This window comes from Phacochoerus africanus, chromosome 15, assembly GCF_016906955.1.
Source record: "Phacochoerus africanus isolate WHEZ1 chromosome 15, ROS_Pafr_v1, whole genome shotgun sequence".
NCBI lineage: Eukaryota > Metazoa > Chordata > Mammalia > Artiodactyla > Suidae > Phacochoerus > Phacochoerus africanus.
The window spans coordinates 41,994,823-42,010,511 of record NC_062558.1 but is presented as its reverse complement, the minus strand read 5'-3'; the positions used below and the strand labels follow the sequence as shown (position 1 = coordinate 42,010,511).

Sequence of the window (15,689 nt, the reverse complement as noted above, 5' to 3'; positions counted from 1 at the left end):
ATTCTGAGACCTGGCCTCAAAGAAATGGGAAGAAACAGACCTTGAAACCAAAGATGAGCTTTCCTTAAAACAATCAAGATGCCACAGATCAGACCACCGCATGACCAATTTCAAGATGACTGCCAGAGCTGACTGTCCTGTTTTTGCATGTAGCCCCCTTCCCTCCACCTATAAAAGCTCTTCCCCGCTGATTGTCAATGGGGGAACTGGCCTTTGGACAAGAGTCTGCTCCCCGACCCTCAGCCTCACCCCATAGCCGGCCTTCAGAATAAACCAAACTTTCCTTTCCACCAACCTTGCCTCTTCATTAGCTTTGGAAGAGCAGGGAGCAGCCAGACGCCACTCTCCCTAAGTTTTTGGCGCCCAGCGTGCGGCTGTGCTCTCGCGACATCTGGCTCTCCCGGGTTTTCCTCCAGAAGAACTGCCGCCATGACAGCGCCGGGCTGGCCGCCGTGAACCCGCTGCTTGAGGTTACTGGCCCCAACAAGGCGGAGTCGGGGGACGTTCCTAGTAGCTGCCAAAGCCATTTGTTTCAGGGATCCCCCCCCGCTTCTCCCCTGATCGGCACTGGCTGCCAACTTACGCTTTTCTTGGTGGAAGGAAAAAAGATGCACCTGGACCAGCGGACCAGGCCCAAGACATAGTAAGCCCGCCGGTGCGCCCAGCTAACTTCTCCTTTGAGCATGAAGTGCTCTTTGGGCGTTTTTGCCATTTGGTTCCAATGTTTGTCTGCCATTGAGGACTGTTTGTGAACATGAAGTGCTATTTGGGCATGTTTGCCAATTGTTTCTGACATGGGTCTGCCATTGAGGACCATTTGTATTGGAGGGAACTTTGGGACTCCATATAGGTCATCCTCTCAGAGGATTTGGGAAAGTTCTGCCTTCTGGTATGTGAGTGTGTATTCCATCTGTGTGATTGGTATTCTTGTTGCCTCTTGTAAAATGAAAAGTTCAGGTTCAACTCATTAGAAAAATTTAAGCAAAGAAAACTATGACTAAAAAAAAGAAAAAGTTGTTTTTTGTTTCTTGTTTTGGCCTTGCCACTGCACATGGAAGTTCCCAGGCCAGGGATAGAACCCATGCTATAGTGGTGACAACACTGGATCCTTAACCCACTGAGCCACAAGGGAACTCCAAGAGATGATTTTTTTTTTTAACACTGTAAAGCAACAATATTCTTTAGACACTGGAGAAAATTGGTTAAAATGAAACTTTTTGAAATTCTAAAGCTGGTTCTTTTTGCATATACAATTAGAGAAAGCTGGCTTGATAAATTACTATTTCCAGAATTCTGACCTTGAGTGAACAAAAATATGCCTAGGAAAAAAGCTTGAAGTTAACTCTTATCATGTCGAAATACAAACACAGTCCACTCTCTGAGACTTCAGCCTTGGGTTAATTAGTAGAACTTCAAGCTAATCAAAAAAAAAGACTTTTGTCTGTAAACTTATTCCAACCGTTATTTATAGACTAATAAGTTCTATATTGAAATATTTGCTTCATAAATGTTTTAAGACAAAGCTATGAGACCTGTCTGTCTAGATGCATGTATATCTATGTGTGATATTATCATAAATAATAAAACAGAGATACATGGGGTAAAAGCTTTTGGTTAAACACCTTTGCAATATTATGTTTCAGGAATGTTTACTTAACAATAGTTTTTACAAATGCTGGTATAACAAACAATTCAATTATTTTTTTTCTTGGTTTTGTTAAGATTTTAAGGTTTAAAAGTTGTAATGTGTAAAAATGATAAGGGAAGCATTTTGGTGTGTAAAACAAGTAGGATATGCATTGTTGGCGAGAGGAAATATAAGTAATGGAGTTTTTTTTCCTTTTTTGGCCACCCCATGGCATATAGGGTCCCTTGGCTACAGCCAAGCCAGTTGCGGCCTACACTGAAGCTGGAAAAACGCCGGATCCTTAACCCACTCTGCTAGGCCAGGGATCGAACCTGTGTCCTCTTGGAAGCTAGTCAGATTCATTTCCACTGAGCCACAACAGGAACTCCATTTTTGTTGAAAGATAAAAGGAGAATAATTTTAGGGAGTTCCCTGGTGGTGCTGCAGGTTAAGGATATGGTGTTGTCACTGCTGTGCCAAGAGTTCAATCCCTGGCCCAGAACTGGGAACTTATGCAAGCTGTGGGTGCAGGAAAAAAAAAAGTTCCTTTGAGAAAAGAATTTTGTGTGTTGTTAAGATTAGGATTAGATTGAATTTGGGAGTTCCCATTGTGGCTCAGTGGTAACGAACCTGACTAGTATCCATGAGGATGCAGATTCAATCCCTAGCCCTGTTCAGGGGGTTAAGGATCTCGCGTTGCTGTGAGCTGTGTTGTAGGTCACAGATGCGGCTTGGATGTGGCATTGCTATGGCTATGGCTGTGGCCAACAGCTGTAGCTCCAGTTCTACCCCTACCCTGGGAACTTCCATATGCTTCAGGTGTGGCCCTAAAAATCAAAAAAAAAAAAAAAAAAGATATGGGGAAGTTTTCTGGCTTTTGCCTTATTTAATTTGAACTCCAGGCTAACCAAAACAGCCTGTTTATGGCCTATTAAACATACGTTGTACAGGAAGTTCCTGTGTGGTATAGTGGGTTAAGGATCTGGGGTTGCCACAGCTGTGGCATAGGTTGCAACTGCAGCTCCAGTTCGATATTAGGCCTGGGAACTTCCACATGTCGAAGGTGTGGGAACAAACAAATGCATTGACATGCTGTAACATTAAGAAAAAATACATTTGGAAAATAATACAAAGATTCACCTTATTATCCTCATTTGTAACATGTCTACTAATTTTCAACTGTTTGCCTAGGTTAAAACAAAGAAAAAGATAATGCCCTCATAATGCAAAATATTGGTACTAAGTTGGAACTTGAGATGTTTTCCCAATTCTGTGTCCGTTCCCCAAATCTGGCAAGACTATGTCCCATTTCAGCAGAAAGTAGCCAGAGTAGTCATCATCCCACTCCTTCAGAGATGGAGACTAAAGCTAAGTTCCTCTGCCAAGTTTATGATTAACCTCTCTATCCCAAACTTTATTCCCTTCCTTGTTCCATACTTATTCTTCCTCAAGACTGAGGAGTATCAAAGAAAAGGGGGACTAGAGATGGAGGAGGACCCTATGGTCCTTCCCCCACTGCCTTGTCTTTGGAAAAGTTTAGTCAAAGAATAAGTTGAATCAGAGAAGTGAGAAAGTGCAGAAGCAAATGAAAACAATCAAACAGGGCAAAACAATAGTAGTTTGTTCATTAAGCAAAGTCAAGGATCTTTAGTTGCTTCTCAAGGCCTATAGATAATATTCTGAGCCATGTCCTGTGAGCTGTCTTACAGATACTGAACTCCCCCGCCCCTTCCCTGGGAAAGACATTAACTACATGATGATCAGACTGTAGCCATGACAGAAAGACGAAGCTGCCACAATTCTGAGACTTGGCCTTAAGGAAATGGGAACAAATAGACCCTGGAACTGGAGATGAACTGTTTTAACAATCAAGTTGCCTTTGATCAGACCACTGCATGACAAATTTCAAGATGACTGTCAGAGCTGACTATGCTGTTTCTGCATGTAGTCCCCTTCCTCCACCTTTAAAAGCTTTTACCCACTGATTGTCAGTGGGGGGAACTGGCCTTTGGACATGAGTCTGCCCTCCCAACCAGTTGCCAACCTCCGATTTAAAGCATATTTTCCTTTCCAACAACCTTGCCTTTTTATTGGCTTTAGAGTAACAAGGAGTCAGATCCCACTTTGGGTAACAGCCTGAGTGATGGAACAGCCTTTTGGAGGTGCTGTGGAGGCATCAGCTGGCGATGAGGCCCTGTGAGGACAGGGCACTAGCTTTCAGGACGCAGTACACTTTTAACTCAATGACTATGACATGGTCCTGTGGAGAAAGAAGACATGGCTCTAGAAATCAGAGTTGAAGTAGGAGTGGGCTCCACTGCCATCATTCCAGCAACCCACTTAGAAGAATTGGTACTCCCCTTTCCTGCATCGTCTAGGCTCTGTGGGTTTAGACATCTTGGTTCCTAGAGAGAACATGCTTCCACCAGGGGACACAGCAAGCATCCCATTTGATTTTAAGCATGGCTTCCACCCTGTAACTTTGGGTTCCTTGTTTCAAGAAATGAGCAGGCAAGAAAGGGAGTCAGCTTTCTGTCTGAGGAATTGATCCTGAGCATCAGGAGGTGGTAGGGTTACTGTTATCTCCTGGGACACCCACCCAAGTGATACACTGGACATCTCTTGATAATCCTCTGACCAATCTTGGCATTAAATGGGCAAACAGTAGCAATGGCCTGAAAAGGGCGTGATGACTAGGGACCTCAGGCATGGGGTCTGGGTCACCCTACCTCCCTTCCTGTGAGGTATCCTGCATTTCCCCATCTCCTCTGGGTCTTTCCAAATCCTTTTTATCCTTTATAGCAAGGCAGTGAAATGCAGTAGTTAGAGCCCCAGCTCTAAAGTTAGAGGGAGTGGGTTCAGATTTCGACTCTGCCTCTTCTAGCAGTGTGGCCTGGGCAAGTTATCTAGATCAGCAGAAGTGCCAACCAAAGGTGAGGGGGATCTAGAATGGGTGGCAGAGGACAAAGATAATAGGCATCAGTTGTAACCACGAGGCCAGCAGCCACAGTAGTGGCTATACCTTGTCTCACTAGCCATCTTCTTGCAAGTCTTTTTCAGGAAAAAGACCAACCAGAATCCTGGAGGAGCTGTTCCCAGGTGGGGTGAACTTATTATATGATGCAAGCACATCGAAAGGGTACAGGGGATGGACTGTAGTAGACACTGTGATGCATCATCTGGATGCCCCCTTCAGAGCTGAGGCACACAGGCCCTCTGGAATGACCAGGAGTGTCGACTGCTAAGACCTCCGAATTGAGTGCCTTACAGGAGTTGCCTTGGCCAAAAGTAGCTGACTTCCTCAAGGGCATGCTCCCTCCTTGAGGGCAGCCCACATACAATGTGGTTGATGGGAGGGTACAAGGGTCTAGCCACCATGACTCAATTTGAAACAACTCTAAAGGGTCATTCCCACTTTTGACCCCTTACAGAATCAGCTGAGGCCCCAATTAGCTGTTGTAATAGCATTGCAACTCAGCTTCTCCCTCTGTCCCTCCCTGTTTTTCTCACCCCCTTGCAGTTATTGATCCTGATCACGTCTTAACACACAAATCTTTATCTCAGTCTGTTTTGCAGAATGCCAGCCTGTAACAGGGACCCTGTCTGTTTGGCTCACTGCTACATCCCCAGTACCTAACACTGGCCTGTGCCATAGCAGGAGCTCAAGAGACATTGATTGAATGAATGAATAAACTAGAAGGGAACCACCTGGTCCTCATGTAAAGATTTCCTGCATGATTGCAATAAGATTCCTCACCTCCAACCTATCCAGCCCACCTTGCCAGATTAATATTTCTAAAGTACCTCCCCTTCTCAAGAACTTCCTGTGGCTCCTCACTGTCTTAGACAATCTCTTTGGCCTGGCTCAAAACCTTTAATAAGCTTGCCCTGGCCTACCTGTCCCATCTCTGCTTTCAGTTCTCACACATCTCAGCCTAACAGGCTACCTGAGCTGGACCATTAGCCTTTCTCAGACTCAGGACAGCTTCCTCTTTTCTTGAAATTCCCTTCCTGTGAGGTATCCTACATCTTCTCCAGTCTGCTCTGGGTCTTTCCAAATCCTTTTTATCCTCCATAGCAAGGCAGTAAAATGCAGTGCCCCAGCTCTGGAGTTAGAGGGCATGGGTAGATTTCCGTTCTGCCTCTTCTAGCTGTGCCCTCTGGGACAAGTTACTTTACCTCTCTGTTCCTCAGTTTCTTTATCTGTAAAATGGGATTGATAATAGAACTTATTGGGGGGACTAAATGAGACAATCTGGGCAAACTGTTTAGAACAGCACCTGCCCCCTGAAAAACACTAAATATTGGCTATAAACCTCATCCTTTAGAATGGGGCAACACACTTTTTCTGTAAAAGGCCAGATAGTAAATATTTCAAGTTTTCAGGCCATAGAGTCTCTACTGAGACCACGCAACTCTACTGCTATAGCATGTAAACAGGCATAGATAATATGTAAATGGATAGTGTGGCTGTGTTCTCTCTTTAGAGACCCAGTCAGCAGGTTAGATTCAGCCCACCTGTCACCATCTGCCAATCTCTGCTTCAGGATTCCCTTGCCTCCCAGGAGACTTCTTACAACTGACTACTCATGGTATCTTATCAACAGTAGCAACAAAATAACACCTAACTTCGAGATAATTATCTTCATCCCATGTCTAATAGTTAGGTTAGGAGGGGTAAGAGGCAGCAGGCATGGTGGTTAAGAACACGGACGCTATAGGCAAACAAACTTGGGTTCTCAGGTTCACCTGAACCCTGTGTGACTGGGGCAAATGATTTCACCCACGGAGTCTGTTTCCTCAGCTGTAAGACAGATTGCAGTAACTCAATAATGCACCTCTTCTGGGGCTCCTGCACCGTGTCAAAGAGAAATGTCCAATCAATGCTAGATCTATTGTCTTTATTATTATTTCACATCTGTGACCTTCCAGCATTTGTGTTGCTTTTGCTGTTGTTAGTCATGCCAGTGTTGACAATGACGCTATTCTCTGGCTCCATCAGAGCTCCTGGACTCTGTAAGCCCTAGCGTATGTACTATCTTTGCATCCTTCCAAGGCCATGAACATAGTTGACTGGCTGCCTGGCTGGGTGGCCAGAGCGGGGTCTTTACTTACGACTGGGGGACCCCTCCAATCCCGAAGCCCACCAGGCCCCGGAGCACCAGGATCCAGCTGTACACAGGCGCGAAAGCACTGAGGATGCCGTAGTAAAGGGTCCAGAGCACGCTGATCTTCAGCCCCTGCGGAAAAGGAAGACATCCAGTCATAGGGCTTCTCAGCACCTCCGGGCCACATGAACCCTGCCCTTGTTTAATGTCACCAATAGAGTCATAGTAAAGGGTAATCCACACAGCCAAGGGGATGCCAGGAGTTTCCTGCGTGGGTGGTACCAACCTCTAGCGGGAATGTGTGAACATTGTGGGGCATTCTTAATTGCCCCAATGATTGGCACTTAATGAACAAGTCCCAGAGACGTTAGATGTTCCACAGTACACGAGACCGGTTCTGTGTCCTGCTGCACCAGCTCGAATCAAACTTCCTGCCGAACCACCCTGCAGTTGAAAACTGTTTAGGATTATCTGCACTTAGACCTTCACTGTTGTTTACAGATAAACAGGATTTTGGAGGGTGGGTATAGTTTGAATATACACTTAAGTTTTAGGAATGTGACCTCTAGGTAAATCAAAGGAAGATATACCTTGTTTTATCTGGAATTTTACAAAATTGTTCATCATTTCAGAAAACTGTGTCGACAATGGCAACACTGCATATGATATTTGAGTGGCAGAGGGAACACTTCAGTATCCATCTGCATTCATAGGACTTCTATGTGTATCAATGAATAGACTGATCTGCATCTTGTTTCAAAATGCCATATATAGGCAGGGAGTTCCCATTGTGGCTCAGCGGTAACAAACCCAACTAGTATCCATGAGGACATGGGTTCAATCCCTGGCCTTGCTCAGTGGGTTAAGGATCAGGCATTGTCTTGAGCTGTGGAGTAGGTCGAAGACATGGCTGGGATCCTGAGTTGCTGTGGCTGTGGTGTAGGCTGGCAGCCACAGTTCTGATTTGACCCCTAGCCTGGGAATTTCCATATGCTGCAGAGGTGACCCCCCAAAAAAATCAAAACAAAATGCCAGATATGAAGAAAAAGCATCAACAAGATTCCATTAAATCCAAATTTATTTATAATTGGGGTAAAATTTTTCTTTTCTTCTTTTTTGACTGCCCTGCAGCATATGGGCCAGGAATCAGATCCTAGCTACATCACAGTTGTGACCTATACTGCCATTGTGGCCTACACTGCAGTTGTGGCAACACTGGATCCTTAACCCACTGTGCCAGGCCAGGGATGGAAGAAACACCGTGGGAACTCCCAGCTGGGGCAAATATTAACTACTTCTTTTTAGTATCTAGGCAGAGTTGTGTGTAAATATTTGTATATTGAAAGTAAATTTTTCTTTAATTGAAGTGTAGCTGATTTACAAGGCAGTGTTAGTTTCAGGTGTACAGCAAAAAGACTCAGATATATATACACACACACACACACACATATATGTATGTGTGTATATATATATATTCTTTTCCCTAATAGGTTATTAAAAATATTGAATATAGTTCCCTGTGCTATACACTAGGTCCTTGTTGGTTATCTATTTTATATATAGTGCTGTGTATATGTTAATCCCAAACTCCTAATTTATCCCTCCCCACCCCATCCACATTGGTAACCATAAGCTTGTTTTCTGTGTCCGTGGGTCTGTTTTTTTGCTTTTTTTAAGATATAATTATTTTTATTTTTTTCCATTGTAGCTGGTTTACAGTGTTCTGTCAGTTTTTTACTAGACAGCATGGTGACCCAGTTACACATATATGTATACATTCTTTTTTCTCACATTATCATGCTCCATCATAAGTGACCAGACATAGTTCCCAGTGCTACACAGCAGGATCTCATTTCTAATCCATTCCAAAGGCAATAGTCTGCATCTATTAACCCCAAGCACCCCATCCATCTTACTCTCTCCCCCTCCCCCTTGGCAACCACAAGTGTATTCTTCAAGTCCATGATTTTCTTTTCTGTGGAAAGGTTCATTTGTGCTGTATATTAGATTCCATATTTAAGTGATATACAGTATTTGTCTTTCTGACTAACTTCACTTAGTATGAGAGTCTCTAGTTTCATCCACTTTGCTGCAAATGACATTATTTCGTTATTTTTTGACTGAGTAGTATTCCATTGTGTATATATAACACATCTTCCTAATACAGTCATCTGTCGATGGACATTTAGGTTGTTTCCATGTCTTGGCTATTGTGAATAGAGCTGCAATAACATGTGGGTGCATGTGTCTTTTTCAAGGAAAATTTTGTCCAGGTATATGCCCAAGAGTGGGCTTGCTGGTTCTATAGTTAGTTTCCTGAGGTACCTCCATAATGTTTTCCATAGTCGTTGTACCAATTTACATCCCCACCAACAGTGCAGGAGGGTTCCCTTTTCTCCACACCCCCTCCAGCATTTGTTATTTGTGGACTTACTAATGATGGCTATTCTGACTGGTGTGACTCATGGTAGTTTTGATTTGCATTTCTCTAATAATCAGGGATGTTGAGCATTTTTCCATGCGCTTGTCAGCCATCTGTATATCTTCCTTAGAGAAATGTCTGTTCAGGTCTTTTGCCCATTTTTCAACTGGTTGTTGGCATTTTTGCTATTGAGTTGTTTAAGTTGTTTGTATGTTGAGAGATTAAGCCCTTATCAGTTGCATCATTTGAAACTATTTCCTCCCATTTTGTAAGTTGTCTTTTTGTTTTCTTTATGGTTTCCTTTGCTGTGCAAAAGTTTGTCAGTTTGATTAGGTTCCATTGGTTTATTTTTGCTTTTATTTCTGTTGCTTTGGGAGACTGACCTGAGAAAACATTTGTAAGATTGATAACAGAGAATGTTTTGCGTATGTTCTCTTCCAGGAGTTTGATGGTGTCTTGTCTTATATTTATACTGTGATTTTGTTGCTGTTGTTGTTGTTGTTGTTGTTGTTGCTATTTCTTGGGCCGCTCCCTCGGCATATGGAGGTTCCCAGGCTAGGGGTCGAATCGGAGCTGTAGCCACCGGCCTACACCAGAGCCACAGCAATGCGGGATCCGAGCCGCGTCTGCAACCTACACCACAGCTCACGGCAACGCCGGATCGTTAACCCACTGAGCAAGGGCAGGGACCGAACCCGCAACCTCATGGTTCCTAGTCGGATTCGTTAACCACTGCGCCACGACGGGAACTCCTCTTGTCTTATATTTAAGTCTTTAAGCCATTTTGAGTTTATTTTTGTGCATGGTGTGAGGGTGAGTTCTAGTTTCATTGATTTGCATGCAGCTGTCCAGGTTTCCCAGCAATACTTGCAGAAAAGACTGTCTTTTTCCCATTTTATGTTCTTGCCTCCTTTGTCAAAGATTATTTGACCATAAAAGTCAGGGTGTTTTTCTGGGCTCTCTATTCTGTTCCATTGGTCTGTATGTCTTTTCTGGTACCAGTACCACACTGTCTTGATGACTGTGGCTTCTCCCTGAAGTCTGGGAAAGTTATGCCTCCTGCTTGGTTTTCGTTCCTCAGGATTTCTTTGGCAATTCTGGGTCTTTTGTGGTTCCATATAAGTTTTTGGATTGTTTGTTCTAGCTCTGTGAAAAATGTCATGGGTAATTTGATGGGGATTGCATTGAATCTGTAGATTGCTTTGGGTAGTATGGCCATTTTTACAATACTAATTTTTCCAACCCAGGAGCATGGAATATCTTTCCATTTCTTTGAATCCTCTTTAATTCCCTTGATTCATGTTTTATAATTCTCAGCATATGTCTTTTACCTCCTTGGTCAGGTTCATTCCCAGGTATTGGATTTTTGGGGGTACAATTTTAAAAGGTATCGTATTTTTGTATTCCTTTTCTAATATTTCATTATTAGTCTACAGGAATGTGACTGATTTCTGAATGTTAATCTTATATCCTGCTACTTTGCTGAATTTGTTGATCAGTTCCAGGAGTTTTTGGGTTGAGTCCTTGGGGTTTTCTACATATAGTATCATGTCATCTGCATACAGTGACAATTTAACCTCTTCTCTTCCAATTTGGATATGTTTTATTTCTTTTGTTTGTCTAATTGCTGTGGCTAAGACTTCCAATACTATGTTGAATTAAAGTGGTGAGAGGGGGCATCCTTGTCTTGTTCCAGATTTTAGTGGGAAGGCGTTCAGCTTTTCTCCCTTGAGTATTGTATTTGCTGTGGGTTTGTCATAAATGACTTTTATAATGTTAAGGTATGTTCCCTTTATACACACTTTGGTAAGAAGTTTTATCGTGAATGGATGTTGGACTTTGTCAAATGGTTTTTCTGCATCCATTGAGATGACTATGTGTGTTTTTGACTTTTCTTTTGTTAATGTGGTGTATGATATTGATTGATTTGTGCATGTTGAACCATCCTTGTGAACCTGGGATGAATCCCACCTGGTCGTGGTGTATGCTCTTTTTTATATGTTGTTGGATTGGGTTGGCTAAAATTTTGTTGAGAATTTTTCCACCTATATTCATCAAAGATACTGGCCTACAGTTTTCTTTTTTTGCTGGTATATTTGGTTTTGGAATTAGGGTGATGGTGGCATCATAGAATGTCTTTGGGAATGTTCCTTCTTCAACCTTTTGAAAAAGTTTAAGGAGAATGGGTATAAGTTCCTCTATTGTATGGTAGAATTCGCCTGTGAAGCCATCTGGTCCTGGAATTTTATTTGTAGGAAGTGTTTTTATGACATTCAATTTCATTTCTAGTTGTCAGTCTATTCAGTTGATCTGTTTCTTCTTGATTCAGTTTTGGCCGGCTATAAGTCTCTAGAAAGTTGTCCATTTCTTCTAGGTTGTCAGATTTGTTAGCATAGTATTGTTCATAGTATTCTCTCATGGTTTTTTTGTGTTTCCATAGTATCTGTTGTGACTTCTCCTTTTTCATTTCTTATTTTGTTTATTTGGTTTTTTTTCTCTCCTCTTCTTGGTGAGTCTAGCCAGAGGTTTGTCAATTTTGTTTACCTTTTCAAAGAACCAGCTCTTGGTTTTATCGATTTTTTCTATTGTTTGTTTAATCTCTATTGTATTGATTTCCTCTCTGATCTTTATGATTTCCTTCCTTCTGCTGACTTGAGGTTTTGTTTGTTCTTCTTTTTCTAATTCATTTAGGTGGTGGGTTAAGTTGCTGATTTGAGATTTTTCTTCATTGAGGAAGGCCTGTATTGCTGTGAATTTCCCTCTGAGCACTGCTTTTGTGGTGTCCCATAAATTTTGAGTGGTTGTGTCTTCATTATCATTTGTTTTGAGGTATTTTTTAATTTCCTTCTTGATTTCCTCATTGACCCATTGGTTTTTTAGTAGCATGTTGTTTCATCTCCATGTAGTCAGTTTTTTCTCATTTCATTTCCTGTGGTTGATTTCTAGTTTCATGCCATTGTGATCAGAGAAGATACTTGAAATAATTTCTGTACTTTTAAATTTGCTGAGGTTAGCTTTGTGCCCCAGTATGTGATCAATTCTTGAGAATGTTCCATATGCACTTGAGAAGAATGTATATTCTGATTTTTTGGGATGTAATGTCCTGAAAATGTTGATTAAATCTAACTTTTCTAGTGTGTCCTTTAGGATCTCTGTTGCCTTATTGATTTTCTGTCTACAGGATCTGTCCATTGATGTGAGTGGGATGTTAAAGTCCACTATGATTGTATTCCCATCAATTTCTCCTTTTATATCTCTTAGTATTTGTTGTAGATATCTGGGTGCTCCTATATTAGGGGCATATATATTGATGATTGTAATATCCTCTTCTTCTTTTTTTTTTTTTTGTCTTTTTGCCTTTTCTAGGGCTGCTCCTGTGACATATGGAGGTTCCCAGGCTAGGGGTCTAATTGGAGCTGTAGCTGCCGGCCTACGCCAGAGCTACAGCAATGCGGGATTCAAGCTGCTTCTGTGACCAGAGCTCATGGCAACGCCGGATCCTTAACCCACTGAGCAAGGCCGGGGATCGAACCTGCAACCTCATGGTTCCTAGTCGGATTCGTTAACCACTGAGCCACGACAAGAACTCCTGTAATATCCTCTTCTTGAATGGATCCTTTAACCATTAAATAGTGTCCTTCTTTGTCTTTCTTTATGGCCTTCGTTTTAAAGTCTATTTTGTCTGATATGAGTATTGCAACTCCTGCTTTCATCTTTCCATTGGCATGAAATATCTTTTCCCATCCCCTCACTTTCAATCTATATGTGTCCTTTGCCCTAAGGTGAGTTTCTTGTAGACAGCAGATTGGAGGTTTTTTGCTTTTTTATCCAGTCTACCACTCCATGTCTTTTGATTGGCGCATTCAGTCCATTGATGTTTAAGGTGATTATTGATAGATATGTATTTATTGCCATTTTAAACATTGTTTTCCAGTTGATTCTATGTTTCTCTTCTTTTTTTGTTGGATGGTTACCATTTGTTTTATGCTTGAGTACTTTTCTTTTCAGTTTTTTTTAATGTAATGTTCGGTTTTGATTTGTGGTTGCCCTGTTTTTTAAGTATGTTAACCCCTTCCTATATCTGCTTGCTTTAGCCTGATAGTCATATATAGGCTCAAACACATCATTAAAATAAAAAAAGAATCTATATTTTCTTACTTTCCTTCCCCACATTGTATGATTTTGAAGTCTCTCTTTTTTTTTTTTTTTTTTTTTTTTTAGCATCTTCATGTTTAGATCTGTATGCTGGCTTATTTAAGTGATTGCTTTCCAGTTGTGGTTTCCTCCATCTTAATTCTTCTTACTTTTTTTTTTTAATTTAGAGAAGCCCTTTCAGTGTTTCTTTTAAAATAGGTTTAGTATTGCTGTACTCTTTTAGCTTTTGTTTGTTGGAGAATTTCTTTATTTCCCCTTCAATTTTAAATGATATTCTTGCTGGATAGAGTATTCTAGGTTGCAAATTTTTTCCTTTCAGCACTTTAAATATATCTTGCCACTCCCTTCTGGCCTGTGTTTCTGTAGAGAAATAAGCTGATAGCTTTATGGGGGTTCCCTTACAATTAATGCTTTGCTTTTCTCTTGCTGCCTTTAGAATCCTCTCTTTATCTTTAATTTTTGCCATCTTTATTACAATATGTCTTGGTGTGGGCCTGTTTGGGTTCAACTTGTTTGGGGCCCTCTGTGCTTTCTGTATCTTGATATCAGTATCCTTTAGATTTGGAAAGTTTCCAACCATAATTTCTTCAAACATAATTTCAATCCCCTTTTCTTTTTCTTCCCCTTCTGGAATTAGGCATAGATTGGCCCACTTTATGTTATCCCATAGGTCTCTTATATTGCTTTCATGTTTTTTCATTTGGTTTTCTGTTTGCTGTCCTGATTGGGTTATTTCCATTATTCTGTCTTCCACATCACTAATTCGTTCCTCTACATTATTCATTCTGCTCATTATTGCCTTAAGCTCAGTTTTCATCTCTGCAAATGAAATTTCTAGTTTTTCTTGGCTCCTCCTCATATTTTCTAGTTCCTTTCTAAAGGAATCTGCAGTACTCTTTGTATCCTCTCTTAATTTCTTCAGTATTTTCACTGTCTCCCTTTGAACTCATTGTCTGTCAGACTGCAGAGGTGTGTTTCATTGTTGACTGCTTTAGGTGAATTCTGTTGCTTTAACTGGGAATGGTTTCTGTGCTTCTTCATCTTGCTTGTGTTTTTCTTTTTCTGTGAGTTTGGATAAGCCAAACTGTAGTCTTGTAAGGCTACTTCTATGCAAGAGTACCCCTTTGTATTTTTTTGGGGGGGTTACTATTTACTTTTGGTGTGGGAGTTTGAACATTTGCTGTCTCTTTCTTTGGTGTGAGTAGGCTGTTATCCCCAGGATGCTCAGTGTGTTTTCAGGGAGAAGGAGGCAATGGGTAGGGCCAGCAGTCAGGGCCTGGTTGTTGGGCTCTCAACAGCAGCAAGGACCTGCAGGAAGGTGGCACAGGCTATTCCTAGTTGCAAGGCCGTGGGAAGTGGTAATGAGCTCTAGGCAGAGCATTTGGCAGTAGCAGCAGCAGGGTGCATGAGTTCCCAGGGGAGTGAGAGCAACAATAGCTTGTGTTTGATAGCAGCGCCCTCCTCTGAGGTGATTAGAACCACAGGTGGTGCCTGTTCAGGGACCCCCAGTGGGAGCAGGCCATGACCGCTCTAGAATCGGTGACAACTGTGGTGGTTTGCCCCTGCCACCTGCAGACCTTGTATGAAGCAATCAGTCTCACTTAGTCCACATAGGAGGTGCTGCACAGGCTGCTCCTAGTTGTAGCATCCTGGGAAGTGATAGAGATCAGGCGTGCAGGTATTGCCCCGAGTGTTTGGCAATGGTAGCTGCAAGGTGGGTGTGTTCCCGGGGGTGCGAGAGCAACAACAGGTGGTGTTCCGTCACAATGCCCTCCTCTGTGGTGCCCTTGAGGTGAATGGGGCTGCAAGTGGTGTCTGTTCACGGACCCCTAGTGGTGGCGAGCCCCTCCCACCTCGGGAGCCAGAGATAACTGTGGTGATTTGCCCCCGCGTCTCCTGTAGGCCATGCCAGAAGCACCTCGTCCTGCTTAGCCCCCACAGGAGGTGCTGCACAAGCTGCTCCTAGTTGCAGGTTCCTGGGAAGGGACAGTGATCAAGCGTCTGGGCACTGCCCAGAGTGTTTGGCAGTGGCAGCAACAGGGCGAGTGTGCTCCCAGGGGAGCAAGAGCAACAACAGGTGGTGTTCTGTTACAATGTCCTTCTCTGTGGTACCGTCTGAGGTGGTTGGGGCTGCACATGATTTTTATTCAGGTATCCCTGGTGGCGGTGGGCCACGCCTACCTCTGGAGTCAGAGATAACTGTGGCAGTTTGCTCCCACCACCTGCAGACCACGCAAGAAGCACTCTGTCCCACTTAGCCCACACAGGAGGTGCTGCACCAGCTGCTTCTAGTTGTAGGGTCTTGGGAAGGAACAGTGACCAAGTGTCTGGGCACCACCCAGAGCATCTGGCAGTGGCAGCTGCAGGGCAAGTGCAT

The 15,689-nt window shown here is 42.7% G+C and overlaps 1 protein-coding gene across 1 annotated transcript in view; it reads right to left on the bottom strand.

The window, feature by feature from the left end:
* SVOP (SV2 related protein) overlaps positions 1-15,689 on the bottom strand; it is a 97,454-nt gene that overhangs the window by 38,263 nt on the left and 43,502 nt on the right. The window contains exon 6 of the mRNA XM_047761116.1: positions 6,743-6,867. Within this exon, the coding sequence (XP_047617072.1) occupies positions 6,743-6,867 (125 nt within the window). The remainder of the gene's footprint in view (positions 1-6,742; positions 6,868-15,689) is intronic.